We start from the raw sequence: 27,933 nt of genomic DNA, 5'->3' as shown, positions 1-27,933 counted from the left end.
CAGGGTTTGTGGGGTGAGAGGGTCCTGAATTGAGGAAACCTGGATTGGCCGTGATTAAGTTCCCACTATCAGCAGGAATGGGGGCCTGGCCTTCTTGCCAAGGGAGAGAGAGGACACGATGCCAGAGGTGACTACTGCCTTTATTGCCTCTGGGCTGGGGTCCTGGGCTGGGGTTCAGAGGTATCTGGGGGCAGCAGGTGACTCTGGAGCCAAATTATTGCTACTTAGCAAGGTCACCTTGGGGCTTCCCATAGTGCCCTTAGTATGGGTGGGCATGAGCATGCAAATGATATGCAAATGACATGCAAACCAACCCAGGATCCTGCAGAGGGCTCTGGTGCAGCCGCAGGTGCTGAAAGAGTCAGGAGCCTGCCAGCCCAGGAGGGTGATGGGGACACCCAGGTCCTTGCAGACTGCAGACTGATCCAGCCCAGCCTCGGGGGTCGAGGTTCGGGGGTATGGACAGTCCCTGAGCATCAGCCCTGGTTCTGCTGCTGGTTGGGGAAGAGCAGAAGCCTGGCCCCGAGATAGCAAGAAGAAAGCAGGCACCCACTAGGTAGCCAGACAGCCCAAGGCCCACTCAGAGAGGGAAGGGACCTGCCCTGGGTCACACAGCAAGGCAGGGGCAGAGGGGACCAGAATCCAGGCTCCTGAGCTAGACAGATGCCAGAGTGCCTCAGAGGCCAAAGCTATGAGCAATAAAATACACTGTTAAAGAAAGAAATACACAGCAAGCAGCCCAGTCTCTGATCCCCGGGCTGAGAGATTCTCCGCCAGCTGGCTCTGGGAGGGGAGGCCTCTGAGAGCCAGGCCCCAGGTATAGGAGGTGGCAGCGTCCTTGGTCTTGAGCTGAGCTGACCAGTCCAGAAGCTCCAGAAGGAGGCAGGCAGGGCTCCAGGGTCCTTGGCTTATGCAGGTCAGGCTCAGTTATTATTCATAATCCACCAGGATGCTGAGGGTCAGAGGTGGGGAGTCAGAGGCCATCAGGTGCCCACTGCCCTTCCCCCCAGTTCCCAAGGCTGTGGAGAGGGTTGGAGCTGAAGCCCACCTGGGAAGAACACAGTGGTGAGGGTGTCTGGAGCCTGTAGGTGGTCAATGAGGATGCGCTGGAAGGCCTTACTGCAGGCGGACTGCTGGTGCCTGGGGAGGGCCGCAGGTGGACCAAGGCTGGAGCTGGTCCCCAAGGATCAGGACCACATGGTTAAAAGCTCCCCACTCCCACCCAGTCCTGCTGCCTGGTTTCAGATCTGAGTCCTTCCTCGTAGTGGCTCTGAGCCTCAGTTTTCTCCTCTGTGAAATGGGGACAATAGTGTCCACTTCACTGGGATACTGGGAGGATTACATGAAATAACACACAAGGCGTGTGGCATAGGCCCTATGCCATAGGGTGTGGCACAGTGGTAAAGGTGTGTATTCATTGTGCACCTACCTTGTACCTGGCACTGTGTTCAGTTCTTTACATGTCATCTCATTTAGGTGATAAGAGGATGGAACTATGATCACTCCCATTTTGAAAAGGAGGCCACTGGGGCTCAGAGGGGTAACTCTCCTGAGGTCACACAGCCAGTGAATAGGAGAGGATGATTTGAACCCAGGCTTGACTCACTCCAGGGCACATACTCAATAAACATTAGCTGTTAGACCACCACTCATACCTTCTCCAGGAGGCCTCATCCTGCCAGAACTCGTACAGGGTGAAGGAGGCACTGTCCAGCATCTTCTGGGCAGACACACTGCAGGGCCAAAGAGACGGCCAGGCCAGGCCTGGGCTGCCACCACCTCTGCCCACCTAGCCAGGGGTGTCTAACGAGAGCCCTGGCCCGGGACGCTCAGTCCCAGCATTCCTCGTGCTCACCCCCCACCCCGGCCTTGGCCGGCCCACCACCCGGCTGAGGACTCACTGCAGGCAATGGCTCTGGGCCCCTGTGAAGTCCACGTAGCAGCACAGGGCATGGTGGAAGTCCTGCAGGGCTTCCTCTGCCACCTGCACCTGCCTTTGGGCCACGAGGATGTGCTGGCAAGAGAGGCAGCCTGGTCAGCTGGGGTGCGGTAGGGCAGGGCATGGGGTGAGGGACTGCTGTGGCCTCCAGGACGACCCCACCCTTCTTGTCCTGCACCAGACCCAGCCAGCCCTGAGGTCGGGCTCCTGCCCCAGCCTGGCCCCCAGCTTCCCCGACTCCATCCCCTCTTCCCATCACCAAGGTTGCTGCCTCGATCCAGCCACTGCCCCACTCTCCTGCTGTGTGGCACCCCTTCCTCCTGCCCGCGTTAGCCTCTGCCCACACTGCTCCAGACCCAGCTTTCAGAACTGTAGACAAGGGACACTGACGCCCATGGAAGGACAGAGTTCTGCAGGGTCACAGAGCAAAGGGCCAGAACCCAGCACCTGCCTGCCAGGCCCAGGGGACAAGGGCTGGGTCAAGCCTGGCGAAGGGGGCATATGTACAAGACAGAGGCTGGGGGCAGCTGGCCGTGAACCTCCTCACTTCATGATCTCCTCCCGAACTCCCACACCCAGCTGCCTGCCCCTCTCACACACTCACCGAGTTGGGCCCCTTGGTAAACTCCTCTTCGTGCAGGGGTTCCAGCCGGGGGGCCTGTGAGGGACGCAGAGCGTGGGCCAGGTCCCTGGCGTGTGCCTGGCTTGGGTGGATTCCCAAAAGGTCCACAGGCACGGGGCACTGGCCACACGGCCACTCACCTTGCATTCCAGCTGGTCGATGAGCTCCTGGAGACGGTTGATCTGGAGCCGCCAGTGCATCTCAGCCTCTGAGCTCTGCCCTAGGGGTCAGGCACGGGCCCCCTCAGGCTGGGGGCTTCTTGGGATGAATTGAGGGAAAGTGGAGGAGCAAACACTGGGGCCCCGGGGGATGCCGTGCCCTCCCATCCCACCGCAGGCACACCCACCTGTGTCAGAGGAGCCAGGAGACCAGGTGGGTGACCGACTGACACTCCGCAGGGCCCTGCGCCCTGCCCGCCGGCTGCCTCGGGGCCTGCTCTGCACCTCCACCCTCTCTTCATCTGACCTGAGGGGAGTGGAGGGTCAGCCCACTGCTCCCAGACTCTCGGGGCCACGCTCTGGGGCCCCAGCACGGGCCTGGGTGGGTAAGACAGGCTTCCCGGGACACTGAGGCCCAGCCTCAAAGCCAGCCACCCCTGCTCACCCCTCTTGGCCTCCCTGCCTGGGAACAAGAATTTGGGCTCCAGGATGCTAGAACATGGAACATGATAAAAGCTGAGGGCCTTGACACATGGAGATAAGGGGCATTCATGAACCGGACCCGCAGGTGGGCGGAGCTCCTCACACACCGTGGGCCGTGGGCCTGGGCCTCCAGGGTATCTGACGCCCCCTCCAGCGAGCTCTGCAGGGCTTGGAGCTGGCTCACCGTCTCCCGCAATAGGAAGCGTGTCACAAACTGGTCCACCTTGGAGGCCCGCTCATACTCCTGGGGGCAGAGGGGGCGTGGTCAGCATCTCCTGGCTCCAAGCATGTACTTCTGAATGGGGAGCTGCCCCCTGCGCCCCACCCCCTGCTCACCAGAGCAACAGTGGCAGCCTAAAGAGCAGAGGACATGCAGACCTGGCATAAGCAGAAAGGCACTGGGACTCGGTGGGGAGCAGACCCTGGACCCCCTCCTTGTCTGGGTCTGGCCTGTCTTACTGGGAGGTATGAGGCCAGCTCACAGAGAAGCATCTGCCATTGTCTGGCCCTCAAGGCCCTTTCCCTGGTGGGGCTCCCACCTTCAGCCAGTGAGGCCGCAGGCACAGCTAGACTGGGCTGGGTCGGGTGGGGCGGGGCAATTTTGACCCACGAGGCAAAATGACAGTGTGATATGGTGCCATACTCACCAGCTGGCCCCAAACTCACAGGCTTAGTATTCATTCATTCATCCATTCATTCATTCACTCATCCATGCAACAAACATTTACTGAGCACCTCTTACTAGGAGCTGCAGATACAAGACAGCAGGTCGCTGGCCTCACACACACACACCAGCACTGATCCCCGTCTACACTGCCATTTCCCCCCAGCCCTTGCCAAGGCAGGCAGAGACAGGGAGGACCACCATGTGCCAGGCCCTGTGCTGCCCACCTGGAACGCTCAGAGACTCCCCAGCTACCTTCATCTCCTTGTGCCTCAGTTTCCTCACCTATAAAACAGGGATGGTAATAGCCATCTCGCTGAGCTGTTGAGAGGCTCCAGTGAGTTATCGCCTACCTAGGGCTCAGCCTAGTACCTGGCACATAAGTTCTCAATAAAGAACTGCCATTGTTTTCATTGTCAAACATAATTCTAACAAGAAACGTGCCCACTCCACCTACACACACAGTACAGGGTGGGAGTCCTGGGGAGCGGTGGTGGCCCCTCCACAAGGGGCTCCAGAGGCACCCTACGTCGAGGGCTTCGTCTTCTGCCCATAACCTGCCTCAATTCAGCCGTCAGATGGGCAGGGACAGAGGTGGGGCTGGGACCTCTCATTCTCAGACAGGCCAGTGGTTTCTCCAAGTCTGATCTCTAGACTTCCTGGCCGTTCTTTGAGCTTCCCGAAATCCTTCCAATAAATTCCCTTGCTGGTGCTTAAGATGACTGATCAGTTTCTGTTGTTTACAACCAAAGAACCTGGCTGACACAAGCACCCATTCTGCGTCAGGCCCTGTTTCTAAGCAGAGTTTCATTTAATCCTCGTAATAATTTACAGGAAACATAATTGACCCCATTTTGCATATGAAAAGACTGAAGCCTACAGAAGTTGATTACCTTGGCCAAGGTCACACAACTAGTTAGCGGCAGAGTCAGAATTCAAACCCAGGTCACAAAAATTCCTCTCCTCACCACTAAGCACCTTACAAGCATCGCCTCACTTATGGTCATTAGCCCAGTTTTACAGCTGAGAAACCAAGGCCAGAAGTCACAGACAGAGTAAATGGAGCCGAGCTTGGCCCGTGTGTTCTGGGAGGAGCAGCTCGGAGCCCGGAACTGGTAAGGTTGACCCATGAGGTCACAATGTGGCCTCTCTGGGACAGAGCCTGGGCAGGGACCCCCAGCCAGAGAGAGGGCAGGGCAGGGCAGAGGCAGCATGGGCCGGGCCCCCCCAGTGGTGACCAGCCCTGCCATGGGAAACAACAGTTCCCACAAGAGGACCAAAGTGCCCAAGCAGGCCCGCAAGGAGAGGCCACCTGACATGGACAAGGCCTGGCGGAAACAGCAGTTCTTCAACCACCTCAAGTGGAAGAAGCCGAGTGTGAGTCCCGGGGGGCAAGGGGCAGATGGAGTTCAGGGGACCTGGACAGGTGGACAGGAGGGGATGCTGAGACTCTAGGCCTTGTGGGGCATGGAAGGGGTTAGAGAACCCCTTCTGAGGATGAGGATCCCAGGAACCCTCGTGGGTGTGGATGGGGTCCTAATAACCCGGAAGGGAGAGCAGGTATTCCAGAAACCAGGTGGATGAGACTTGAGAGCCTAGGAGGGGGAGCAGGAGGGTATTCTCCCAACGGTGGACAGATGGGTGGAGGTCCTGGCATGGCGAATCAGCCCTAGCTGGTGCCACTGGGGCTATGGGCACAGGGAGTTCCCTTATGCCCCCTTTCCATTCCCCCTCCTCAAGTGGGCAGAGGCCCTGGACCGGGGCCGGGGTGGGTGAGGGTCTCAGCATCGAGGCTGGGAGGGCAGGCAGCGTATTTCATAAACGTGACCGGAGTGAGGTCTCAGGAGGTCAGCCTGGCGGGGGCGGGGGTGAGGGTTTCCAGGGGCGAGGCAGGATCCCGGGCGAGGGGGGCAGGGTGCCTGCCTCCCCCACCTCCCCCTGCCCGGGCTGGGAGGATGGCAGGAGTCCCGGAAACGTAGAGGGGGCAGGGTCCTGGGAGATAGAACCCGGGTGGGTGAGGGTCCCCGATAGGAAGGTGGGGGGGTGCTCTTTCCCCTCACGCCCCTGCCCCACCCTCAGACCAAGATCGTGCTGCTTTTCCGCCTGGACAAGCGGCAGCAGCTAGCCGAGGCGACGGCGGGCCCCGGCGCGCGGCCCGGGCGACCGGGTGAGGACGCGGCGGGCGCCCCCTTGGGCTCCCAGGCGGCGGCGCCCACGTTGCAAGGTGCGGGCGACGGCGCTGAGCGGCGCGAGAGCGCGCGTGGGCGCGAAACGAAGACGATCCTAGTCAAGCTGCTGCTGCGGCTGCTGGACGCACGGCTGCAGCAGGAGGAGCGCCGCGTGGCGGGTGGGCCCGCGGGCGGGCCCGGCGTGGAGGGCGGGGCCAAGGCCGCGCATGGCTGGCGGCGGCTTGTCGCCCGTCTGCTGACGGAGAGCAAGGCTGGCCGCTACGCCTACCCGGCCTAGGAGCAGCCGAGCAAGCGGCGCCGCTGCCCTCGCCCGCGGCACTGAGTGCCTGGCCCGGACCTCCGGACCCCAGTCCATACCAATAAAGAGCGCATAGCAACCCTGGCGCCTGTAGCCCTCCCTGTCTGAGGCATCGGGGCGTAGAGTTGGGGTGGGGGAAACTGAGGCCCTGAGCGAGACAGGGGAGAACAGGCGTATTGAAGGCAGAGCCACAGCCATGGCCTGGAGCCAAGGCGGTTTTTGCTTCCTCCTTTCTTGTGACCCAAGAGTCAGAACCCCTATTCCGGGCTGGCGGGGCGGGGGGGGGGGTGTGTCACCGTGCCACAGTGGAGGGAGGCTGCTCCTCTCCCCTCCAGCTCCAGGCCCGGGTCAGATCCTGACGGCTCTGCAGGCCCAATGGAAGAGAGCTTGGGCAAACCCAGGCTTGGCCACGCTAGGAGGAGGGGCCTGCTTCCAGCAGAGGCCAGGCAGCTCCAAGAGTCTCCAGCACTCACAGGTCCTTCTTAAGCTGAGGGAAGGTCCCAGGCAAAAAGCCACCACCTTGGGGAAGAACTGTGACGGTCTCATGGTCAGCATAGTTTGAGGCTTAGACTCAACGTTCTGCCTGAGAGCACCCAGGAGGAGAGGCTGGGGTCCCTGGTCCTCTGACCCCTCACTCCTAACCCACTCTGCTTGGTAACCCTCAAGGCACCTCAGTGACTTGTCTCCCAAATTACCCTGTCCCATCCTCTTCCCCACGTTGCAACCAAAGGCTTCTTCCAAACCACTGGTCTGTAGGGCAGTTCACGCTCCCGCTCATAAGCTCACACTGGTTCTCCGCTGTGCACAGGGAAACGCCCAAACTTATTACTGGGATGTACAGGTCCAGACCCCCAGCCTTGGTCTTCGCCTCTAGGGCTTCTTAGTGACTTCCACCCTCACCCCTGCTCTGGCCATATTGCCACTTGTGGTCTTCAATTCGAGGTTCACCTCCCTAATTCACCCACAAGAGGCCCTGCATGCTTTCTGTGGGCAGGACCCAGCTGCTTCTCTCGCTCCTGGGTCCCAAACCCAGCTCCGGACCCTATCCCCTCCAGCCCTGCCAAACCTGCAGCCTGCATTCCACTGGAGACCAACATCAGAATGCCCCCTTTGGGGGCAGATGCATCAGGGGTGAAGGTCCCAGTTCACTAAAACCACAGGCACAGCTTCTGCTGAAGATACACTTTTGTCAGTGTCAACACCACATCACCTGCATCGGGCTGGAGGCTGTACTACCCATAGCATCTCCCCTGCTGCTTTGTGAGAACTGACCCTTTCCTACCATCCACATGGTTACAATCAGGGTAACCACGTTCCTCAATGTGGCCACACCTCCTGGCATAAGCAATTGGCCCAAGCTGGTCCTCTCAGCCCCTTCCCTAGGTCTGTAATTTAGGAGCTGTAGGAGACTATGTTTTCTACAGGAACGTGCACAGGCTGAAGCCAGTCTTGAGAAGAATATAACCAGAACGTAGAGCCAGTGCACATCTTGGGTCCCCCACAGGCCGACAGGCCCTGATTCCAGTCTTTTCCTAAAACCTGATTTCACCCTTGCCTTGGTATCCATAAGACATACAAGACCCTTGTGATAAAAGTCCATATTTTAGCTTAAGCTCACCGGAATGGGTCTTCAACTTGCATCCAGAATGGTCCTAAAGAGAATAAAGAGACTCTGCAGAGACAAGACGTGGACTATTTCCTGTGTGTGAGGACGACCGCCTTTCGGAGGAAGTAACTGAGCCCAGAGAGAGATTAGGACTTGCTCAGTGCACAGTGAGTCAGCCTCAGAACTGAGTCTCAAACTCAAGTCCATGTTTGTAAGCCCCTGAAGGTAGGATCCCTTTGTGGGCTACCTGGGCCCTTGAAGGCTAAGCACACAGATCTTCAGGGTGGCTGGAGATCCATGATTAAGAGCTTTCTCTTCAGCGTTGAGAGGGAAGGGGCCACACATTTGGCCAGAGCACATCAGATAATCCGAAGTGGTTTGGGGAAGGAATCAAATTGGTTGGGCTGAGCGGCTGAGGCCAGACCCCTGGATGTCAAAATCACTGCCCTTGACCCTGTCCCAGGAGAGAGGATGGGTCTGAGATGTTTTCATCAGGGTAGAGGCTGCGAAAGCGCGGCGGGTGCTGAGAACTGAGGTCACAATGAGTCCAAGTTCTTTTCCTTCCTTCTCTGACCACCCCCTCCAAACTCCACGACCAGGAGCTACAATACTTGGGTCAAGCCCAGTTGAGAAGTGGACTCCTGGGTCCCCAAGGGGGATATATGTCAGGAAAACATTGCCGCAAGACCCCTTCATTCTCAGAGCTGCTCCTGGACGCTTCTCAATCTCTTAAAGCGACCCTCTCATCGTCCACCTCAGCAAGCGCTTACTTAGGGGGCGGAGCCGCACCACCCAGGCGAGTCCTCAGAGACGGGGTGGGGCCTTGAGCCAGAGGAGGACCAAGAGGGACTGAGCCAGAGCCCAGTTAGGGCGGAGACTGACGAACCAAAGGTCGGGCCTCAGGCCCAGGGGCGGAGCCAAGAGCTGAAAAGAGACCTCCACTCCGGCCAGAAGAGTGGGACTTCAGGACCAGAGGGCGGAGCCCAAGGAATGAGAGCGATAGTTCTCTAGCGCACAAAGGCGGGGCCGTAGGCCCACGAAGCAGAGCCAAGAGCTGAAAGGCGGGGTTCTCACGCCGGGGGCGGAGCTTTGGGCTGAAGGGCGTGGCCGGCCCGAAGGTGGCGTCGCTGTCCGGGAGCCGCCGGGTCCGCCGGCTGCCCTCGCTGGGCCGCGTCGCGGTGGTGGTGGACCAGGGCTCGGGCTTCACCAAGGCGGGCTTCGCGGGCGAGGAGCAGCCGCGCCTGGTACTGAAGAGCTCCAGCCTGGTGCCCAGCTGGGACTGGCCCGTGCTGCCCGGCTGTGAGCTGGCGGGCGGCGTGGCGCGGGCGCACCCCATCAAGCACGGCGTGGTGGTGGACTGGGAGGCGCTGGAGGGGCTGTGGGAGCGCCTGCTGGTGGGCGGCCTGCGGGTGTGCCCAGAGCAGTGGCCGGTGCTGGTGAGCGACTCGCCGTCGGCTCCGCCCGCGGGCCGCGAGAGGGTGGCCGAGCTGCTGTTCGAGGCCCTGGCAGTGCCCGCGTGCCACATAGCCAGCACCGCGTTGCTGGCGCTCTGCTCTGTCGGCGCGTTCAGCGGGCTGGCCTTGGAGGCGGGCGCTGGCGTGTGCCACGCCACACCCATCTATGCGGGTCACTCGTGGCACGAGGCCACCTTCCGGCTGGACGTGGCAGGCAGTACTCTGTCGCGTTACCTGCGGGACCTGCTGGTGGCAGCCTGCCCCGATCAACGACTGCATGCCCTGCCCCGCAAGGTCATCACACAGCTCAAGAAGCGCTGCTGCTATGTGTCGCTGGACTTCGAGGGTGACCTCCGTAACCCTGCCCGCCACCGTCCTGTCAGTTTCTACTTAGGCAATGGGTGCTCTGTCTGCCTCAGCAGTGAGCGCTTCCGCTGCCCGGAACCTATCTTCCAGCCGGGTCTGCTAGGCCAGGCTGAGCCGGGACTGCCCACCCTGGCCTTCCGGGCACTGCAGAGGATGCCCACAACACTACGGACACGGCTGGCCAACACCGTGGTGGTGGCCGGTGGCTCCACGCTTTTCCCTGGCTTCACTGAGCGCCTGGAGATGGAGCTGGAAGCCCAGTGCCGGCGGCATGGTTATGGGGCACTGCAGCCTCGCCTGGTGGCCAAACCCGGGCGTGGCACAGCAGTGTGGACAGGCGGCTCCATGGTGGCCTCATTGCGTTCCTTCCAATGCCACTGGATGACCCGGGCCATGTACCAGGAATGTGGCTCCAGGCTGGTGCATGAAGTGTTCAACTGACTCATGTTGGACTGGGGGGTGGGGTGCAGAGGCAGACACCTGGCAGGCTGAGCTGCAGCTCTATCAGAGGCATTGAGTGCCAGATAAAAGGCTCAGTGATTGGAGCTGGCAGAGTCGTGTGGTGATGGGTCACCCTCTACCCCTTTCTGGGCCAGGAGGAGGTGGTCAGGACCCCTGGGGCCCTTACTTTGACCTGCAGTTTGAATCCCCACTAACCAGTGCCAGTTCAGAGAATGCCAGTCTAGGGGCCCACCCCCAGGGCCCTGTTTCCATGGCAACAAGGAAGGCGATGCCCCCACCTGTGTCCAGGCCACAGATATGGAAGTCATCATAACATACCAACCCCTCATCATATACCATTTGGATTCCCATCCCATGCCAGGCCCCAAGGGATGACTGTTTGAAAAACTACTAAATCCCATGTGAAAGCAACCAGAAGGGGAAGCCCTGTCCTCAGATGATCATCAACTTGCTGAGAGCCTCAAAGTGAGGTCAGGCACAATCCCAGGCCTGCTCACTGTTCCTTCCTCACCCCCTTAGGTGGAGACATTTCTTAAAAAGAACACAGACGGAGGGGTGCCTTTCGGTGTTTTTAAAATACCATCCAAGGGCCTGGAGCCCGGGCCATGAGCACTGTTTATGCTTGTGCGCACGTGTCCATACACAGACACCAACACGTGGGTGCACACACGCCTGCCTACTCACGCATGTCCTTAGGCTGCCCCCCAACCAAGCTCCACACACCAGTACGAGCGTCTGGATGTGTGTGAGCGTGCCCTCCCCCACAGCCCATCCCTGCTGGGAGCTGGCCTTCATACCCCACAACAGTTAGGTCTGGTCAATAATAAAAGCAGTAGCAGCAGCAGCTCCAGGTGTGACGTGGCTACTGCGTGCCAGGCAGAGGTCTCGGTGCTGGGAATAGAGTAGAGAACAAGACAGACAAAAATCCCTGCCTTCATTCTCGTTTAATTGTCACAACAAATGTCTGGAGGTAGGTTCTATTATCATGCCCAGTTTACAGATGAGGAAACTGAGGCCCAGAGAGGTAAAGATGCACAGCCAGAAAGTGGGAGCCGGGATTAGAACCCAGGCCTCTAGCTCCACAGCCCTGAGCCCAGTGGTGGAGGCTGCCACAGCACAGCAGACACCCCATGCCCTCATTTTGGGCCACTCACCATCGGCCCCTCTACTCACCAGCTTGGTGGTGTCCATGGCAGTGAGCACTGCACAGTTCAGCGACTCCAGTGCAGCCAGCACAGGCCGATAGACGCCCAGGTGTTCAGAGAAGTAGTCTGAGGGCAGAGGAGGTGCTCAAAGGTTCCCGGACCCCCACGCCCCCATTTACAAGCTGGAATTCCCCAGCAGCCAACCAGGCCTCATACCCTGAGCCCAGCCGATCCTGTTCCATGGGACACCAGCAACAGCCTCTCATCACACCCACCTGCCCAGGGGTCCCGGGAGACAAGAGCTCCCATGGGCCTACTCACCACACAGTTTCTCCGTTTCCAAATTGCTACAGGGAAAAGAGAAGGCGCCCTTCAGACCCGCTGACTTGGGCCTGGTAAACTGGGACTTTGAAGCCAATGTTCCTCTCCTCTTCCTGCCCAGCTCAGGCCGACAAGGAGGCAACTTCTGACTCCACCCCAGGTTAAGTTGCTCAGTGGACAGAGAGGGGGAGCACGGGTACTATCAGCCCGCCAAACACTCCCTGAGGGCAAAATTTCAGTCCCACTCTCTGCCTCCAAAGGGGTTTCAGGCCGGGGAGGCAGATATGAACACAGGCCAGAGAGGAGTGGTTAGAGCTGGGAAGGGGGAGCCAGGTCCCAGGTCTGCGGAAATGCAGAGAAGGCATGGAGTATTACTTGGTAGGTCAGGGAGGGCTTCCTGGAGGAGGGGCTGCCTAAGTTAGGCCTTGAAGGAGAAGAAATCTGACTGGAGTATCTGGTGGTGGTTAGGTGGTAGCACTGCAGACAAAGGGTCCAGCCCAAGCCTGAGGACATGGGAGGACATGGGAGCCTAGGATTTATTCTAAGGAGATGGGGGGAAGGGGAGTAAGAGGGAGGGATAGCTGTGCATGTGTGTGCACCCGTGTGAGGAAGCAGGAGAGAAGGCAAGCAAACTCGCACTAAGGCCTATAGATGTGGAAGCACCTGCATCCATGGGTGGAAGCAGGCGGGGGCCAGCTGTCCCCAGGCATCCTCTGGTCCCTGCAGGAAGCAGGAGTTGGAAGAGGGGACACCTGTGGGCTGAACCATAGGTGGTGACTCAGGCCTGGCTATTTTGGGGTCCCAGCTGGAAGCAGTGTGATGAGCAAGGCTGGAGCCAGGGAGGGGGTAGGTGGGTGGGTAAAGTTGGCACTGAGCCCTGGCACCCCTCTCCCTCTGCCCCCCTCATCCTCCATAAGGAACCAAAGCAGCAGGAGACACAGTGGGGTTGGGACAGCCTGGCCTCACATCTACATGCGGTGCACACATCCCCCTTGAGTACTCACTCAGCGGGATGCCCATCAATACTGCTGAACAGCTCTCGCAGCTCCCCGGGGCTGAGAACCCCATCGGCAAAGTAATTCTGGAATTCTTCAAATGAGAGCTTACCATCATCTGGGCAGGGTGGGTGGACAGAGAGCCAAGTCAGTATCCCTGACCCTGGCTGAACCCCTGCCACAAGATCCAGGCCCACTGAAGGCTTTGCAGCATCTCACAAACACCCAGCCAAGTGGAATGGGATTCTGAGCTGATGGGAGGCCTGGCCATTGGGGACAAAAGGGCTGGGGCCCCCAGAGGTGCCCATTTAAAGCAACAGGGCCCACTTTGCAGGCACCCAAGGGACAGGGCAGTACACATGTGGCACTGGGTACGGACTCAATGTTTGCCAAATGAAGAAACAAATGAACAACAGCCTGGGTCACAGTCAGATCATGTCACTTGGAGGACTCGGGGCTGGGTCTCTGCCCCACATGCTGGCCAGTGTGGCTCCAGGGTGGAGGGGACCTCTGTGCTCTGGACCCAGGCCCTTCACAGAGAAGCCACAGGGAGTCAGATAAGAGCTTCCTAAGAGTAGAGCCCCTGTAAGTAGCAGCAGGCTGGCTCAGGAGGGAAAGCCCTCCCCATCCGCAGGGCACATGTAGCAGAGGCTGAGAGCGCTACCTGCGAGGTCTCTAAGCAGATGGGGTGGGGAGAGTGGAGCTGGGGGAGGGTCTGAACTTCCCCAGACAAGATGCCAGGATCCAAATGAGACCATGTGCCCTGACGAACCGGTTGGAACAAATGGTCTCCACCAATTTGAAGAGACCCAGGGAGAAGGGGCAAGGGGTGGGGACACAATCCTCTCTCAAGGAGGCTGAAACATAAACAGGTCTGAAGCCCCCAGATGAAAGTGAGGTCAAGGCTGACGGGCTGGCTCAGCTCAGACCCTCCACTGGCCAATCAAGGTACCGTGGGCTGCTCTGAGTCATCTATGCGCAGCAACCTGCCTGCAGGGTCCCCTAATGGCTCCTGATTTAGCTTTCAAGGTTTTGCCAGACCAGAGTCTGAGACTGCCCAGGACCCAGGGCAGGAGGAGCTGATTCCCTGGGCCTAGCTTTATCCTGCCCAAGCCCTCCCTGTGTCCAGATGGTTGGTAATGTGGAAAGTTACTGAGCACTCTAAAAATCTAAGATAAAAGCCCCCACAGGGCCTCATCTCCATGACCACACCCTTCCAAGCCCCTCACACAGGGAGCCTGGGGCCAAGCATCACATTAGACCTGGGCTCAAGGCCCACCACCTCAGGCAGCCTGCTTTACCTCCCTGGGCCCCTGCTCCTTTGTCTGTGAAATGGGGTGAAGAATTCTCACCTAGCTTGCAGTTGTGAGGACAACATAAGGTCATATACGAGAAGTACCCCCCAGTGTGCCAGGGCACTGCATGAAAATAAGCCCCCACCTCCAGCCTCTGGCTAAGTTACATTTCCTCCACTCTCCATCCTGCCAAACTTGATTCAAAACAACACTTCCTCCGAGAAGGACACCTGGGTTCATTCTGCTGATTTGGGTCCTCTCAAGATTTTTCTCCATTCTAGACTGTGCCCCCAAACCCCCAACCCTCCCCTGAGCCTCCCTGATGTCCGTCACCCATGCCCCCACTGTGGGACCCAGGGGAAACCACACTCACCATTCTTGTCTGCTCTGCGGAAAACCTAAAGGACAAAAGGGCATGGATGGGAGCTGTGAGCTGGGAGGCAAGTGGCTCCCACCCAACTCAACAGAGCCCCAGGTGGCTGGCCTGCCCCCTGCGTCTCCCTTCCTCCTGCCCAGCATGGTCCCAGCTCCCTGCCCAGCTCGGCCCTGCAGGAGCTTTTCCAGCAAGGTGAGCACAGGAAGAGCACACAATGGGCCCCACTGCTTGCTCACTTCTGCGGGCCTGGCCTCGTGGGGGGTGCTCCAAGCCAGCTCTCTGCACCTTCACCTCCCACACCCAGAGTCAGTCCCAAGTTCTGTCTGATGCATCAGCCCTCGAACGGTCCCAGCTTGAGGAAGGTGGGGAGATGGGCCAAGATGCGGCCTGAGTATCCTGGGCACCCATCCCAGACCTGAACCCCAACTCTGCTGTGTGGCTATGGTCTGTCCCAGACTCTGCCCACTCCGGGCTGTGTCTCTGTGAGCTTGTTGAAGACCCTGACATGCAGGTAGTGGCTAGTCCTTTCTTTGTGGGTGACTGTTTTCCCACTAGCACACAGGGGAGCAGCCCAGGGTTAACCCTTCCAGGGCTGGGGCTTCCTATGAGGCCAACTCAGTATGAGGGTCTTGGGCAGGCCTGTGTGCGTGCGTGCATGCGTGTGTGTGTGTGTGTACGTGCAAGGGTGGACAGACTGTATTCATGGAGAAGCAGACAGGAAGGGCAACAGAGGCAACAAGAGCGGAGCAGAGTCAAGACTTGGTCCCTGTCTCCCCTAGGGACCAGAGACTCCCAGGTCACCCAAAGCAGCCCAGCAAATAGGACATCAGCAGGCCTGGCAAGGAGGGGCAGGCCAAAGCCTGGACATAGAGCCCCTATCAGCTCCAGGTCCTGAATACCTCTTCCCTCTGACTGTTTTCTTGGGTCAGTGAGGCTCAGGGATGAATGTAATCCCTAGCCAGAAGCCTGACTCAGAGAAGGTCTGCCACTGGCTCGGGGTCCACACAGCAGCCCAGCAGCCTGGAGACACACGGGGGTGAGAGTGGGGGAGGGGTGCTAAGCTGAGAATGAGGACACCTAGGGCCACACCCTAGTGTGCCCCTGCCTCCATGTGTGATCTCAGACATATCCCTAACCCTCCAGGCCTTGGTTTTTCCATCTGGGAAGTGGGAGGGTCAGGTCCCTTCCAGCTGGGAGGACTGTGGCCAAGTGCTGAGTCACTAGGGACAGTGGGGAGGGGGCAGGAGTACAGCCTTTCCCACTGGCAGGGACCTCTGGGAGTGGGGGCATGAGAGGCACAGGACGGACTGAGGGCTGGGGTGAAAGGTGGGGAAGGGGCTCAGGGCAGTGACCGAGGTCGGGCCAGGCTGCTCCACGCTGGTGTCCATAGGGGCTGCAGGGCCACCTGCCAGTCAGGAGAGGGTGTACAGACCACAGAGAGTGACTGTGGGCAGCCCCGACCAACTGTGGGATCCTTGGGTTGGATCTAAGGGACTCTGGGTCAGCACCAGGTCAGGAGTCAGGGGACTGCTTCCTCTTCCAGGCCCCCCTGCCTGGGTCAACCTGGACCCGGGCTGCCATAAAGGGGCACTGTGACTGCTCCTGTGATCAAGGGTTGACAGCCCCCCCCCCGCAGCCAGACACATACATGGGGTTGTTCCGGGTTGGGGGGCAGGAGGGACAGTGACACTGAACCAGAGACAAGGAGAGATAAAGAGAGAAAGAATGAGAGACAGAATGGGACACAAAGGCTGAGAGATAAAGATAAGGGAGACACACGGAAACAGAGACAGCAGGGTCAGAGAGAGATAGTGAGAGAGGCAGAGACCCAGAGGCGGAGGCAGAGACCCAGAGGCAGCGGCAGGGTCCCCAACAGACCTGGAGGAAGAGAGACGGGCATAGAGACAGGGAAAAGCAGAGTGAGAGAGCCGCAGAGACGGGGGCAGTGAGAGACAGAGTCCAGGGAGACACAGGGAGAGCTACGACAGAGACCTGGAGAGACACCGCGAGAGACACCACCCCCAGGGCCACAGCGCCGGCGCCCCCGGCCCGCTCCCCACTCACGTCTTGGAAGAGCGCGTGTCCTGCGGATCCGGCTGCCGGCGCGGGCGCGGGGGGTCGCGGGGGCTCCGGCGCAGGCGGCCGGATCAGGCACACAGTGAGCAGCCCCGCGCACGCCATGGCGCCGCCACCCGTTCGGCTCCGGCTCTATGCGGCTGCGGGCTCTGGACGCCACCGCCGCGGACTTCGGGGCACAGGAAGGGGGAGCGCCCGACGATCGGCGCCGGCGCGGAGGCTGAGGGCCCCGCCCCCCAAGGCTCCGCCCCCGCCCCCGCCCGGAGGGCCGCCGAGGCCCCCTCCCAGCCCGGCCCCTGCACTGGCCAGTCTGAGAGCTCGGCCCTACGCCAGCCCCTCTCCAGGCCCTCAGCTTCCCCGTCTGGAAAAGGGGAGCAAACTCCAGCCTTTAGGGCGGCAAGAGCCGCGCAATGAATTCCAACAACACCGTTCACCTCTGCGACTCCCCACCTCCCGGGGAGAAGCGGCCACTACGGAGTAAGGAGCCACCCAAGGGGTCATTTGCACCGGGTAAGGGCTGAGCGAATGACGGCCAGCGTGGAGTACTACACAGCCAGGAACAGAACGGGAGGGGCTGCGCTTGCCCACCGAGGGCAGGTCCCGCACCGTTATAGGGTCAACACAGCAAACGGAAGGAGCACAAGCGCGCCACCTGGTGGACAAAACCCGCAAGTGGCTTCGCCTGTGCGCGTCTGTATCTTCTGCAAAATGGGAGTAAGGGTAGACACATCGTACGGCTGTTTTGGGGGCTGACTGACAGTGAAGGGCTTAAAATAGGGACTGGCTCAGGGAAAGCCCACCTAAGGGTTTCCTAAATAGGTCCGTGTGGACCGTCTCCCAGTCACCCTCCCTTCCACTCTGAAGCTCTACTTGGGCTTCTCTTCCCCCTGGCTCTTCTGTTCTGGCCACCTCTTCAACCCATCCTCCACACAGCTGCCAGAGGGAGCTTTTAAAATATAAAACAGGGTGTGTCACTCCTCTCTCAGACTCACCAGGGTCCTTGTCCCCCGAATAAAGCCCAAGACTGAACGTCTCTACACCTTGGCCCTCACCTCAGGATTCCAGCCACACTGGTTTCTCTCAGGTCCTAAGGGCCCTTTGCCCACGTGGCCCTCTCCTGCTTGGTGTGTTCTTCCTCTTCCTCCTCAGTTAATTTCTTCTATCCTACAGCTTTAGGTCAAGCACCACCTTTTCCAGGAAGCCCTCCCTGATCCTCTCATTTGTTTGAGTCTCCTCCAGCAGGTCCTGAGAGCTCCATGAGGGGAGGGAACGTGTGTCCCCAGAACCTGACACGGAATCAGCCTGTTGTAATTATCTGTTGCATGTTTACAAATGTCCAGAAACATCTGGAAGGAGCATAGCAAACTGATCAGAGTGGCTCCTCTGGGGCTGGAAAAAGGAAGGGAGTTCATTTATTACTTTATCGGACCAGTTTTTAAATTAGGGTAAAAGTGATGAAGCCTACCTTTCTTGGGGTGGTGAGGCTCAAATAAAATGAAGCCAGGCAGGGACAGGGAGAGGGAAGTAGAGAATGGGCATTTTCCCAGCAACCTTGACCTCTCCCACCCTCACATTTGCTCCCAGTACATAGTCCCCAAACCGGGCCCAGACATCGTCAAAATATTTATTAAAACCAAAGCAGAGGGAACAGAGCTGTTAGGAAGGCAAATCAAAGTGCAGATTGGAGGGTGGGGCAGAGCAAGAAGTGGGGTGGAAGGGGCACTTCAAATGCCACAGGAGGGGCCCCTGTGGTCTGGGCTGGGGGGGAGGCCCTTCACCCCACCCCTCCCGCCCACCCTGTCAGTGAAGGTCCCCCACTCACCTCTCCCATCTCACATCCATCCTGGGGGCAGCTGGGGCCCTGCAGTGACCCCGTGGGAAGAGACCACCCCCTCGATCCACCCATGGCTGTCAGTCAGTCAGTCTGTCTCCCTCCCTCACTTTCCCAATAAATAAACCATTCAGGCCTCAGCTCCTTCAGAGTGGGGCAAAGAACAGCTCAGGGACCCCTGCCCTCGCTCAGGGGTAAGGGAGTTGCGGCATCAGCCCCGCATCCCTCCTACCCTTTGCTGATGCCCCAAGCTTGCCAAAAAGGCCTTGATAAATAAATAACGCTCCATTAAAGCTTCGATCAGAAAAACCTTTAAGACGACAGAAGTGCTCTCGCGGTCCTGCAAACAGCAGGCCAAGGCCTCGCCACCCGGCCTGGTCAGCACGCAGGATTCTGGGGGCAGGTGGCCACCCTGGGCCTCGCGGGGCCCCTGGAGCAAGGAGACCAAAAGTGCAGTTAGAGCCCCCGCCATGCGCACACATGGGCTCATGCACACACACGTGGACACACTGGGGCGTGTTTTCAGTGCACACACAGATGTGTTCACCTTCATTCCCCGGTACATGCACACACACATGCTCACACACCACTCACCCCGTGTACACACGTGTCGGGTGTTGGGTGCATGCACATACACACCACAAACAGAATCCTTCCCTTCCTGGCTTGCTCAGCCTCCTGGCAGTAGCCAGACTCCAGAGCTAGAAGCTTCTGGAGGTAGGGGAGAGGGGTATAAATTAAACATTTCCAATTGGACTAGGAGGACGGCCAGGGTCAGGGGGCTCCAGGGCTACAGAGACAGGGTGGGCATCCCAGGAGACCCTGGTCCCCCTAAGCCCCGTCAGAAATCCAGGGGAGTGAGGTCCCCAAAGTCACAGTCGAAGAGGTCTCTGATGCCCTCGCCCTCCTCAAGGCCGAAGTGGTAGTCGAGGGCCTCGTGCGGGGGGGACAGGCTGATGAACTCCTCGGGGAGGAGGCCGGCGAAGTCCTCCCGCACGTGCTCCAGGAGCGAGTCAGCCGCCACCAGTGGGGACAGGCGGTCCTCTTCCATGGGGGCCCGCAGGCTGCCCATCCGGGAAAGCAGAGGTTCTGGGGAGACGGGGGAGCATCACAGGCCGGGGACACCCCGGCAGGGAGGGCAGAGGGGCTGTCACACCTGCCCACCCACCCGGGAGAGGGGGGCCCCACCCCGCCCTGCCCACCCACCCTTCACCCACCTTGCTCCAGGCTTAGCAGGGACTGACTGGGATCCGTGGCAGGGGATGAGGGGGGAGATGATGGTGGTGGTGGCACTGTGGTGGCAGGGTCAGCTGCCCTGTCCTCCTCCCCAGAAGCTGCACCCTGGGACGGGGTCTTCCCGGGGCTGATCCCGCCCGCACTCTCCTCAGGGCACAGGAAAACATCGATGGGGCCTTGTTTGCTCTTAAGGGAGATCTGAAAGGTCTGGGTAAAGGTAGCAGGCAGAGTAAACTGAGGCTCAGCTAACTACCAGCCCAGCCCAGCCTGTCCTGTTCCAGTCTAGACTCCCAGGTCTCACCTCTGAGGAGTCCACGGCTTGAAGCTGGGTCTCGGGGGGGGCCTTGATCACCATAACCATCTGTTCTGCAGGGTCCGCAATGCTACGAAGGTCCTGGCAGGTCACGTAGGCCAGGGTTGGTGGAGTCAAGGACCACATGACCTTTGGCCTTTGGGGGCCACCCACCCAGACAGCTCATAAGGCAGAGCCCATACCCGCTGAGTCACTCCTGTCCTCTGCATCTCCCACTCCAGGGCCTGGCACATAGCTGGCACTCAATCCTATCTCATGCCCCTGAGCCTCAGTTCCCACATCTGTACGAGACCACTCTCTACCCAACAGATCTTAAGGTAATAATGGCTGCCTGCAATAATTTCCTATAAATTACACAAATACAGGCTTGGTACTGAGAATTTACTCTGACCCATGACCTTGGTGTCAATTAGTAGTTATCTCCAAAATGTATAAACGTAATCTGGGTATTCACTTAAAAAAAAAAAAGCTTATTTTAAAATAAAGTTTCTATTTTTGTAAATAAAAGACAAAAACTTATATCTCTAACCTTGAAGCTACAACCAGGTACCGAATCATTGTATTAAATAAATGTTTGTTATTGGTATCCTAGCTTTTCTTGTTTCATTCTGTGCAACTTTGGAATAGGATTATTTTCCCCTTTTACAGATGAAGCTGAGACTCAGAGAGTAACTTGTCCAGTGTCACACAGTGACTAAAGGCTGGGCCAGGACTGGTATCCAAAGCCAGAACCCTCTCCTGAATCCAGGGCCCAGGGTAGCCTCTCTATTCCCACTTGGATGGGGCCACGGTCACCCTCCAGGCAGTTCAAGGATATCGCTGGCTGTCAGCATCCTCGGAAAGCAGACGCAGCTGCGTGGTGCACATGTGGATCAGGTGGTCCAGCTGCCGCTCGCTTTCCTGCAGTTGCTGGAGGTCCTGGGTCAATCCTTCAAGCCGCCCACCGATCCCCACTGCTGCATGGCTGCCTCTGCCGGGAGGCAAAGGGAGGGTTAGTAGCTCCCGGCCCCTCTTCCCAGGAGGCGTGACCCTCAGCAGAACAGTCTGCTGCTGCCTCTGTTTTGTAAGACCTAGGCGAGCCCTTGCTCCTCTTGGCCTGGCTCCTCAGCTGGGAAACAGCAGAGGGCTGAAGCTGGGCTCCAAGGCAGACTGGCCGGGTTCAACGTCGGGCCTGAATGTCTGTGAACACCCATGTGTCCCTCATAGGGGGCTGGATAAGTGAATGAGGGTAGACATGCCGTGGAATACTATGCAGTTGTGTTAAAGGACAAGAATGCATTAGATGCAGACATGGAAGCATTTCTAAGACATATTGAAAAGAAAAAAATGATGTAGAGTGGAATATCTACCAAAAACTGAGAACACAAATGTGTCAGAGAGGGGAGTAGGATGACCGGGGAAAGAGGTGAAAAGGGAAAAATAAAATAAGAATTAACAAGAATAAAACAGCTGTGTTAAACAATCTCATCAATGGCAACAGAAGCCAGAACAGTGGTCACCTGCTGGTATGAGGAGTAGACTGTCTGGGAGGGGCACAAGGGAACTTTCTGGGGTGCTGGAAATGTTCCTTATTCTTATCGAGATGGTGGTCACCCAGGTGAAGGAATATGTAAAGTTACACTGAGCTACACAGGTAAGATTTGTGTTCTTGCCTGCATCTATCACCTCAGGGAAGCCAACTTTCCTCTCTAAACCTCGGTTTGCCCAGCAGTAAGATGGTAATCCGGGCAGCCACAGTGGGTATCGCTATCAGCTCCTCCGGGCTGGCCTGGCCCCGGGCCTCCACCCACCCTCCTGTTTGGCTGGTACCTACAGCCACTGGATGTGGTTCTTGGACTTCTTGGCGATGAGCTGGATGCCCTCAAGGACGTTGGTGATGTCATAGATGCGCCGCTTCTGCACCTTCAGCACCTCAGCTGCCCAGTTCAGGTCGACGACACCATCGGCCGAGCGGCTCAGCAACTCCAGGAAGCGCTTGGTAGTCAGATTCAGCGATGTTTCATAGCGTGACTTCTCCCCTGGGGATTTCACACCTGGGGGCCAGGCAGGGTAGGGTCCCTCAGCACCACCCCCACCCCCCAGCCCCAGCCAGGCTCTGGGGAATGGGGCTGGGGGGCAGATGGCTCCTTCCCCTTGGTGAGGCCAAGCAGGGAGGCCCTGTGGCAGCCTGCCAACCACAGTATTCCTCTTCCGGCTGGGGAACTCCCCACACCCCAGGGCTTGGGGGAGCCATGCCAGGTGGCCACTCCAGCTGCCCCTTGGGGCTCCCAGAGGTCTGGCTCAGGCCCAGGCCTAACAGACCAGAGCTTAGTCTGCAAGCATGTTTGTCTGCCCACACCCCCCAATCTGGGTCCAACCAGGAGGTCTGCCCTAGCCCAAGCTCGGGGGGTACCTTTTCCTGGGTGGCGGCCTCTGCCCCGAGCTGGCCCACTGCTCTCGGCCAGGTACTGATGGTCAGTTTCCAAGTCCAGCCTCCGCTTCACCTACGGCAAAAACAACGGGAGGATGCCCAGTAACCAGGAGAGTGGGGCCACAAGAGACCTGGCTGAGGGCCTGGTGCTCCCAAGCGGCCCCCTGCCTCAGTCTCTCTCCCAGGATGCCCAAGTGTGTGAGTGAGGGGGAGGTCCCAGGGGACACAATCCTACCCCATAGGACAGAACACTCAACTGGAAGGCAGAAGTCCAAGCCCCAGTTCCACCACCACCTTCTTGGGGGCATGCGGTAGTTTGCAAATGTTTTGATACTCCTCCTTTCAAAAGATGGAGCCTAATTCACCTCCCCTTAAATATGGGCCAGATCTGGTAACTTGTTTCGAATGAACAGAATATGGTGGATGTGTGTCACTTCTGAGACTGGATCGTACAGGCACTGGAGCTTCCTCCTTGCTCTCTTTATTGGATCATTCACTCTCGGTGGGAGCCAGCTGCCATGTCATGCAGGCACTCAAGCAGCCCTAAGGACAGGCCCAAGTGGCAAGGAACTGAAGTCTCCCCCCAAACAGCAACACAGGTAAGCTCAGAAGCAAATCCTCCAACCCTAGTCATGCCTTCCAACGACTGCAGCCGGGCCAACATTTTGGCAGCAAGCTCAGAAGAGGCCCTGAGCCAGAAGCACCCAGCTGAGTAACCCCTGAATTCCTCACCCCCAGAAACTGTGTGATAATGTTTGTCATTTCAAGCCACTAGGAAACAGGTCCTCTGAGTAAGTCACTGCCTCTCTCTGGTTTCTGACTGTCTGTGAATATGGCAGCACAGTAATGGCCCCATTTTACAGATGAAACAACTGAAACCCAGAGAAGCTCACGGTCATACAGGCAGGAAGTGGCAGAGCCAGGAGTCCTGCCCAGATGCCCTCTGATTTAGTTATACCACTCGAGGATGGAGATTGCCCTGGAGGTCTCACAGGCATCTCCACTGCATCCTGATGTACCTTCCCCTCCCCTCCCCACAGGGTTTCCTGAGCTAGAATCTGGTTCAGCCCCACCTGCTGCCCTCATCACAACCGGCTGCCAAGAAATCCTGTCCCCACAGCCACCAGCACCTCCCACCTGGACCAGCTGTCTTCCCATTGGCCTCCCTGCCTCCATCTGTCCCCCTCCACCTTAGTATCCTCAACTGCCACCAATTCTCCACAAGAACTTCTGCTGAGACATCTCTCTTCACAAACCTGTGTCTCCAAGCCTTAGCTCATGCTGGTTCCCTCCCTGGTTTGCCCTTGCCTCCCTCCCTCCTAATTCACACCAACGCTTCCCGCTCTGTGGGCAGGCACCTTACCCATAACCTAAGCCTTTCCGATCCCACAAGAGAAACTGAGGCTCTTCTCCCTCAGAACTGCCTCAAACCCAACCTTTCCCCACATGGTCTCTCGCTACAAATTTCTGCAGATGCGTTTGTCTCACCCAGAAGCCAGGGAGCCCCTCAGAGGCGGGCACTGGGTCTGAATAGTCTCTGTACACAGGGTCTGGGCATCAACAAACGTTTGCTGAATGAACCACCCCACATGCTGACACTCCCTCTCACGCACACACTCATGGATTCCCTCAGGGATCCGCGGCTAGAAGAGCTCACACGCGCTGAGTGCTTCCTGTGTACCGAGCACCACTAGGTAACTGCTTTACCTGCGTGCGATCATCAAACCCTCCAACCATCTTGCAGCAGGTGCTCTGAGGACTTCCACTTCCTGAGGAGCCTGCACCTCGGAGAGGTCACATAGTGAGAGGTGGAATCAGGATCTAAACCTTAGTGGGCTGGGCAGAGGCTAGTCCGGAGGCCAGGCCCCCTAAAGCTGAACCAGAATGTACCCCCTCTCCAGCCTTGCCCCTAGGGCCTGAACCCTAGTATGCTCCAGCCAACCGCACCCCTTGCCTCCTTCCTGCTCCCCATAGGGGTGCCCACCCTGAAGGCAGATCAATGCCACACTCTAAAACAAGGGCTCAAGCAGATGGATGCCCATTTCTGCTGCTGCTCTCTAGAGATGCAGGCACAGGGACCCAAAAGGCAGGGGTGAAGACAAACAAAACATTGGTGAAAAAATCTGGATGACTCAAACACCTATCCATGGGAGGAGACACAAAAACTGGTTCATCCAGCCTCTGGAATACCACGCTGCTGTCAAGACAGACTGAGGCAGGCTGATATAGAAGCCTCCCAAAGACATACTGACAGCTCATGAAACCATTTTCTCTGGTTCAGTTTCTATTACTACAGAATCCATTTCAGGGGTGACCTCTGTATGGGAGGGAGGAACATACGGGCCATGTTGCCTTATCTCTAAAGTGCGGATGATGTGCTGCTGGAACACAGACATAAAGGAAAAACGTCAATTTCTAAAACTTTAGAAAAAGAAAGTTGTCATAACCGCCTTAAAAACAAAAGCAGGCTCAGGAGGAGAAAAAAGGAAAAATGGATGGGGCTGGGATCTTGTCCCCCTCAACTTTCTAGCCTTTTAACTCTTTTTCTATAGTAAATGAGTATTATATTTAGTTTGTTTTTTAGCAGCCATGACAACAGGGTAGAGGTGGACAGGAAGGGCCAGGAGGAATGGCTGAATTGCACAGAGACTTGTATGCAGGAGGTACTCAATGAATGCTCACTCGTGCAGAAGCTGAGCCTGTCACTTGTTTCAAGGACTGCCCCAAACAAATGCTAGAGCAGGGGGTCAGTGGAGGCCACAGCTCAGATGGCCAGTGGCTACCCACAGGTACAATATTAGGGGGTGCTGGATGGCAAAAGCTGGGCCTATGTTTCTGAACTTCAGCTCCAAGACCGCACCAGCCCTCACCCCTGCCCACGGCAGAAAACACCTACTGGCCCTTAAGTACTGTGAGGGCAGAGGCTCCTTACTTGCCTGTGCCTAGAACCTCATAGGTGCTCACTAACAACTGTTGAATGAATGGAATGCTCAGGCCCAATGAGGCTGCCCCTGACACCACTGGGGGTGGAGGAGAGGGCATTATGTCCTCAGCCCAGTCCCTGGCTGTCCCTCTGAGCCTGAAGCTCAGTTCCCCAAGGGCAGGACCCACAGCCCTGGGCCTGCTAGGTACCTGTCAATCAGCTAAACTGGAGGCTACTTGTCCAGGTTCCAAGCCGGTACCCACAGGGACAGGTTGCTGGGGTACAGGAGACGAGCCAGGTGGCCCACCCCTGGTACAACTTCCATCCGTCTCACTCATTAGGAGGAAGGGACCCTGGGCTTCCGTCAACCTCTATTAGCATCTCCAGTATGCAAGGCATAACCACAGCAGTTAACCACTCAGGAAATCTGGATTGGTCCCAGCACTCACTAGCTGACTTACTAGGGAATGTTCTAACATCTCTACGCCTCAGCTTCCCTACCTGTAAAAGGGGAAGGTTGTTGAAAGGGTTAAATGAGTTAATTGGGTAAAGTGCTTGGCACAGCGCCTAATACACAATACAGTCTCAAAACAATGGTGCCTGCTATTGTTATTATTAGCATCTCGGTGATTCCGGAAGGAAGGCCACACTGGGCAAGGGGCCAAGGGGGTTGGGGGAACCTTGCCGGGATGCCTCAGGGACCAGCTGCCACCCAGGCCATAAGCAGTTGGGCGGCTTCCACCACCTTGCCCTGGGCCCTGCCTCCTCCCACAACTTGCTCCAAGCCCTATGCGGAGACCCCATCCTGCCCATCCATGCCTCACCTTCACCCACAGGTTGTGCCAGTCAAACTGGTCTCCACACCCTCCTGGAGCCCACAGGGCCAAGCTCCAGGGCTCCACTCCCTTCTCCCCCTGTAATTCAGCCGCTTCTTTTGGGCCCCCTAGTCTGAACTGTCTTGAGCCTCTTGCCACTCAGGGAGCACTTTATCAAGGCATCTCCCTGGGGCATTTACTCTCTCCTGGCACCGGGGGCCTCCTCTCCAGCTCCCAGAGGCCCAACCCACCCAGTACTTCCACTGGGGCCCAGGGGTCTGCCTGCCTGATTAATGAGGTTCCATGGCAACCAGGGTCTGGGAGGGTGGAGGATGGCAGATGGAAGGACAGGCAAAGGGAGGGGATCAGCAGCTGGCCCAGCCACCCCGCCCCTGCAGAGAAGGCCTCCCAGCCAGGCGGCCTGTCCCCAGAGGCCCGGAGGGCCAGGCCTGCACCTGGCAGTCCCAGCATCGAGGCAGGAAGGAGGGTCTCCTCAGCGGCTTTTCCACGGTCTGGACCCAGGACGCCCCCCTTGACCTCCCTAAGCAGCCATGCCCACCACCCAGCCACACATTCTGGTCTGAAGCCAGCAGGCCTCAGTTCAAATCTCACTTGCAGCCTTGTGACCAGGGGGCAAGTCACTTCCCCTCTCTGGACACAGTTCAGATGGGCACAGTGACAACACCGAGCTCACAGCATGGATGTGAGTTTTAGCTGCCTTGAAGTCTGCCAGAGACCTGGCATGCAGTCAGCGATAGCTGAATACACGTGGGGCAATTATTATCACTGAGTCTGACCCTTGAGCGTCTCTGGCGAGGAAGCTGAGGCCCAGAGCACAGAGCAGCAAACAAGGACTGGCCCGAGGTCACCCTGCACCCCGGGGCGGGGCCCGGAGGACCAACCCAGGCTCGGCACCGCCCAGCCCGGGCGCGTCAGCCCACCCTCCCCCGTCCCAGCTGCCGCCGGGCCAAACACCGCGCCCCCGCCAGGGTCTGCGCGGGGGTCCAGGTAGCGCAGTCGGCCCAGTGTCCCTGGTGTCCGTACCGGCGGGCGGCCGAGCGCGGGGCGCGGCGCGCTGGGTGTGGGCCGGGGCGCCTGCGGCGTGGCGAAGAGCAGCAGGTCGGGGTCGCGGGGCCCGGCGGCGGGCGCGGCGGGGCCGGCGGGGGCCGGCGGGGCGCTGGCGTCCTGCGCCGTGGAGATGATGACGATCTGCGAGGAGTCGAGCAGCCGCAGCGCGCCGGCCCCGAGGAGGGCCTCCAGCGCCGGCGCGCAAGGGCCGCCCGTGGGGGCCCCGGCCACGGCCATGGCGCTCACGGCCCGCGCGGCCCGGGTGGCAGTCGGCGGCGGCGGCGCGGGCCCATGGCGGCAGGCCGAGGCGAGGACTCGATCCCGCTCCGGATCCCGCTCCGCCCCCGGCAGCCGCTGCCTGCAAAGTCCCGGCCACTTTTACGCGCCAAATCCTTTTTGCCGCGAAAGAGCCACGAGCCGCCGAGCGCTGCCACCATTGGCTGTCCGGACTGTGACGCAGGCGACGGCGACGGCGCCTATTGGCTGCAGCGCGCCGGACCTGCGGTGGAGGGCGGGACGGGGCGGCGGCGCGAGGCGGTCCGGCCAATCGCAGGACGGGGCGCGCGCAGGCTTTGTCGGGGCGGTGCCAGGCGCGTTTGCACTCCCCGTCCCCAGAAGGGATGACCCCTGTCCGAGGAAGGGGGCAGGCAACCGCTCCCCGACGTACCCCATCCTGCTGATGCCTCTAAGTGGAGATAGAATGTCCGTTCTGCATATGTCACCGTCAGCTGACCCCACGTGACTCCCAGAACCCCCCCCACCTGTGGCCCCAACACACTCAGGTCAGATCTCTAGAAACTGCAGCTTGGGGCTTTTCTACAAGCCCTCCTGTAGCTGGAATCTCTTCAACACCCTATGCACAGCTTCTGCTTAAACGGATTCACTCAC

At 58.6% G+C, this 27,933-nt stretch overlaps 4 protein-coding genes across 6 annotated transcripts; 2 read left to right on the top strand and 2 right to left on the bottom strand.

The window, feature by feature from the left end:
* Positions 1–123: 123 nt before the first annotated feature.
* NECAB3 (N-terminal EF-hand calcium binding protein 3) lies at positions 124–16,617 on the bottom strand. 2 transcript variants are annotated; one of them, XM_027078587.1, is made up of 13 exons: positions 16,438–16,617; positions 14,371–14,395; positions 12,712–12,820; positions 11,708–11,733; positions 11,415–11,512; positions 3,310–3,446; positions 2,908–3,026; positions 2,702–2,781; positions 2,544–2,597; positions 1,902–2,014; positions 1,656–1,733; positions 1,049–1,140; positions 124–952 (listed from the first exon to the last, which is right to left on the bottom strand). In XM_027078587.1, exons 1-13 carry the CDS (start codon positions 16,552–16,554, stop codon positions 924–926), a joined length of 1,077 nt encoding a protein of 358 aa, XP_026934388.1. In that variant the 5' UTR covers positions 16,555–16,617; the 3' UTR covers positions 124–923. The 2 variants fall into 2 exon arrangements, with proteins under 2 accessions (XP_026934388.1, XP_026934389.1); XM_027078588.1 differs by lacking the exon at positions 1,656–1,733 and having other exon boundaries at positions 471–952.
* On the top strand, positions 4,708–6,377 carry CUNH20orf144 (chromosome unknown C20orf144 homolog). Its single transcript, XM_027078032.1, is given in 2 exon segments — positions 4,708–5,243; positions 5,946–6,377. Coding segments are annotated over 2 exon segments (681 nt in total). The 5' UTR covers positions 4,708–4,994.
* Positions 7,643–11,504, top strand: ACTL10 (actin like 10). Its single transcript, XM_027078031.1, has 2 exons — positions 7,643–7,657; positions 9,021–11,504. Exons 1-2 carry the CDS (start codon positions 7,643–7,645, stop codon positions 10,218–10,220), a joined length of 1,215 nt encoding a protein of 404 aa, XP_026933832.1. The 3' UTR covers positions 10,221–11,504.
* Positions 16,618–18,058: 1,441 nt separating the features above from the next.
* E2F1 (E2F transcription factor 1) lies at positions 18,059–27,429 on the bottom strand. 2 transcript variants are annotated; one of them, XM_027078585.1, is made up of 7 exons: positions 27,022–27,429; positions 22,222–22,312; positions 21,643–21,862; positions 20,647–20,799; positions 19,818–19,932; positions 19,498–19,723; positions 18,059–19,369 (listed from the first exon to the last, which is right to left on the bottom strand). In XM_027078585.1, the coding sequence occupies exons 1-7, from the start codon at positions 27,280–27,282 to the stop codon at positions 19,122–19,124; spliced, it is 1,314 nt and encodes a 437-aa protein (XP_026934386.1). In that variant the 5' UTR covers positions 27,283–27,429; the 3' UTR covers positions 18,059–19,121. The 2 variants fall into 2 exon arrangements, with proteins under 2 accessions (XP_026934386.1, XP_026934387.1); XM_027078586.1 differs by lacking the exon at positions 19,498–19,723 and having other exon boundaries at positions 18,060–19,369; positions 27,022–27,422.
* Positions 27,430–27,933: the final 504 nt, after the last annotated feature.

Source organism: Aethalodelphis obliquidens, unplaced genomic scaffold (assembly GCF_003676395.1).
Source record: "Aethalodelphis obliquidens isolate GAN/ISIS:26980383/991018 unplaced genomic scaffold, ASM367639v1 scaffold42, whole genome shotgun sequence".
Taxonomy (NCBI): Eukaryota; Metazoa; Chordata; class Mammalia; order Artiodactyla; family Delphinidae; genus Aethalodelphis; species Aethalodelphis obliquidens.
Note: the sequence above shows the minus strand (reverse complement) of the source record. Positions and strands in the feature narration are given on the sequence as shown.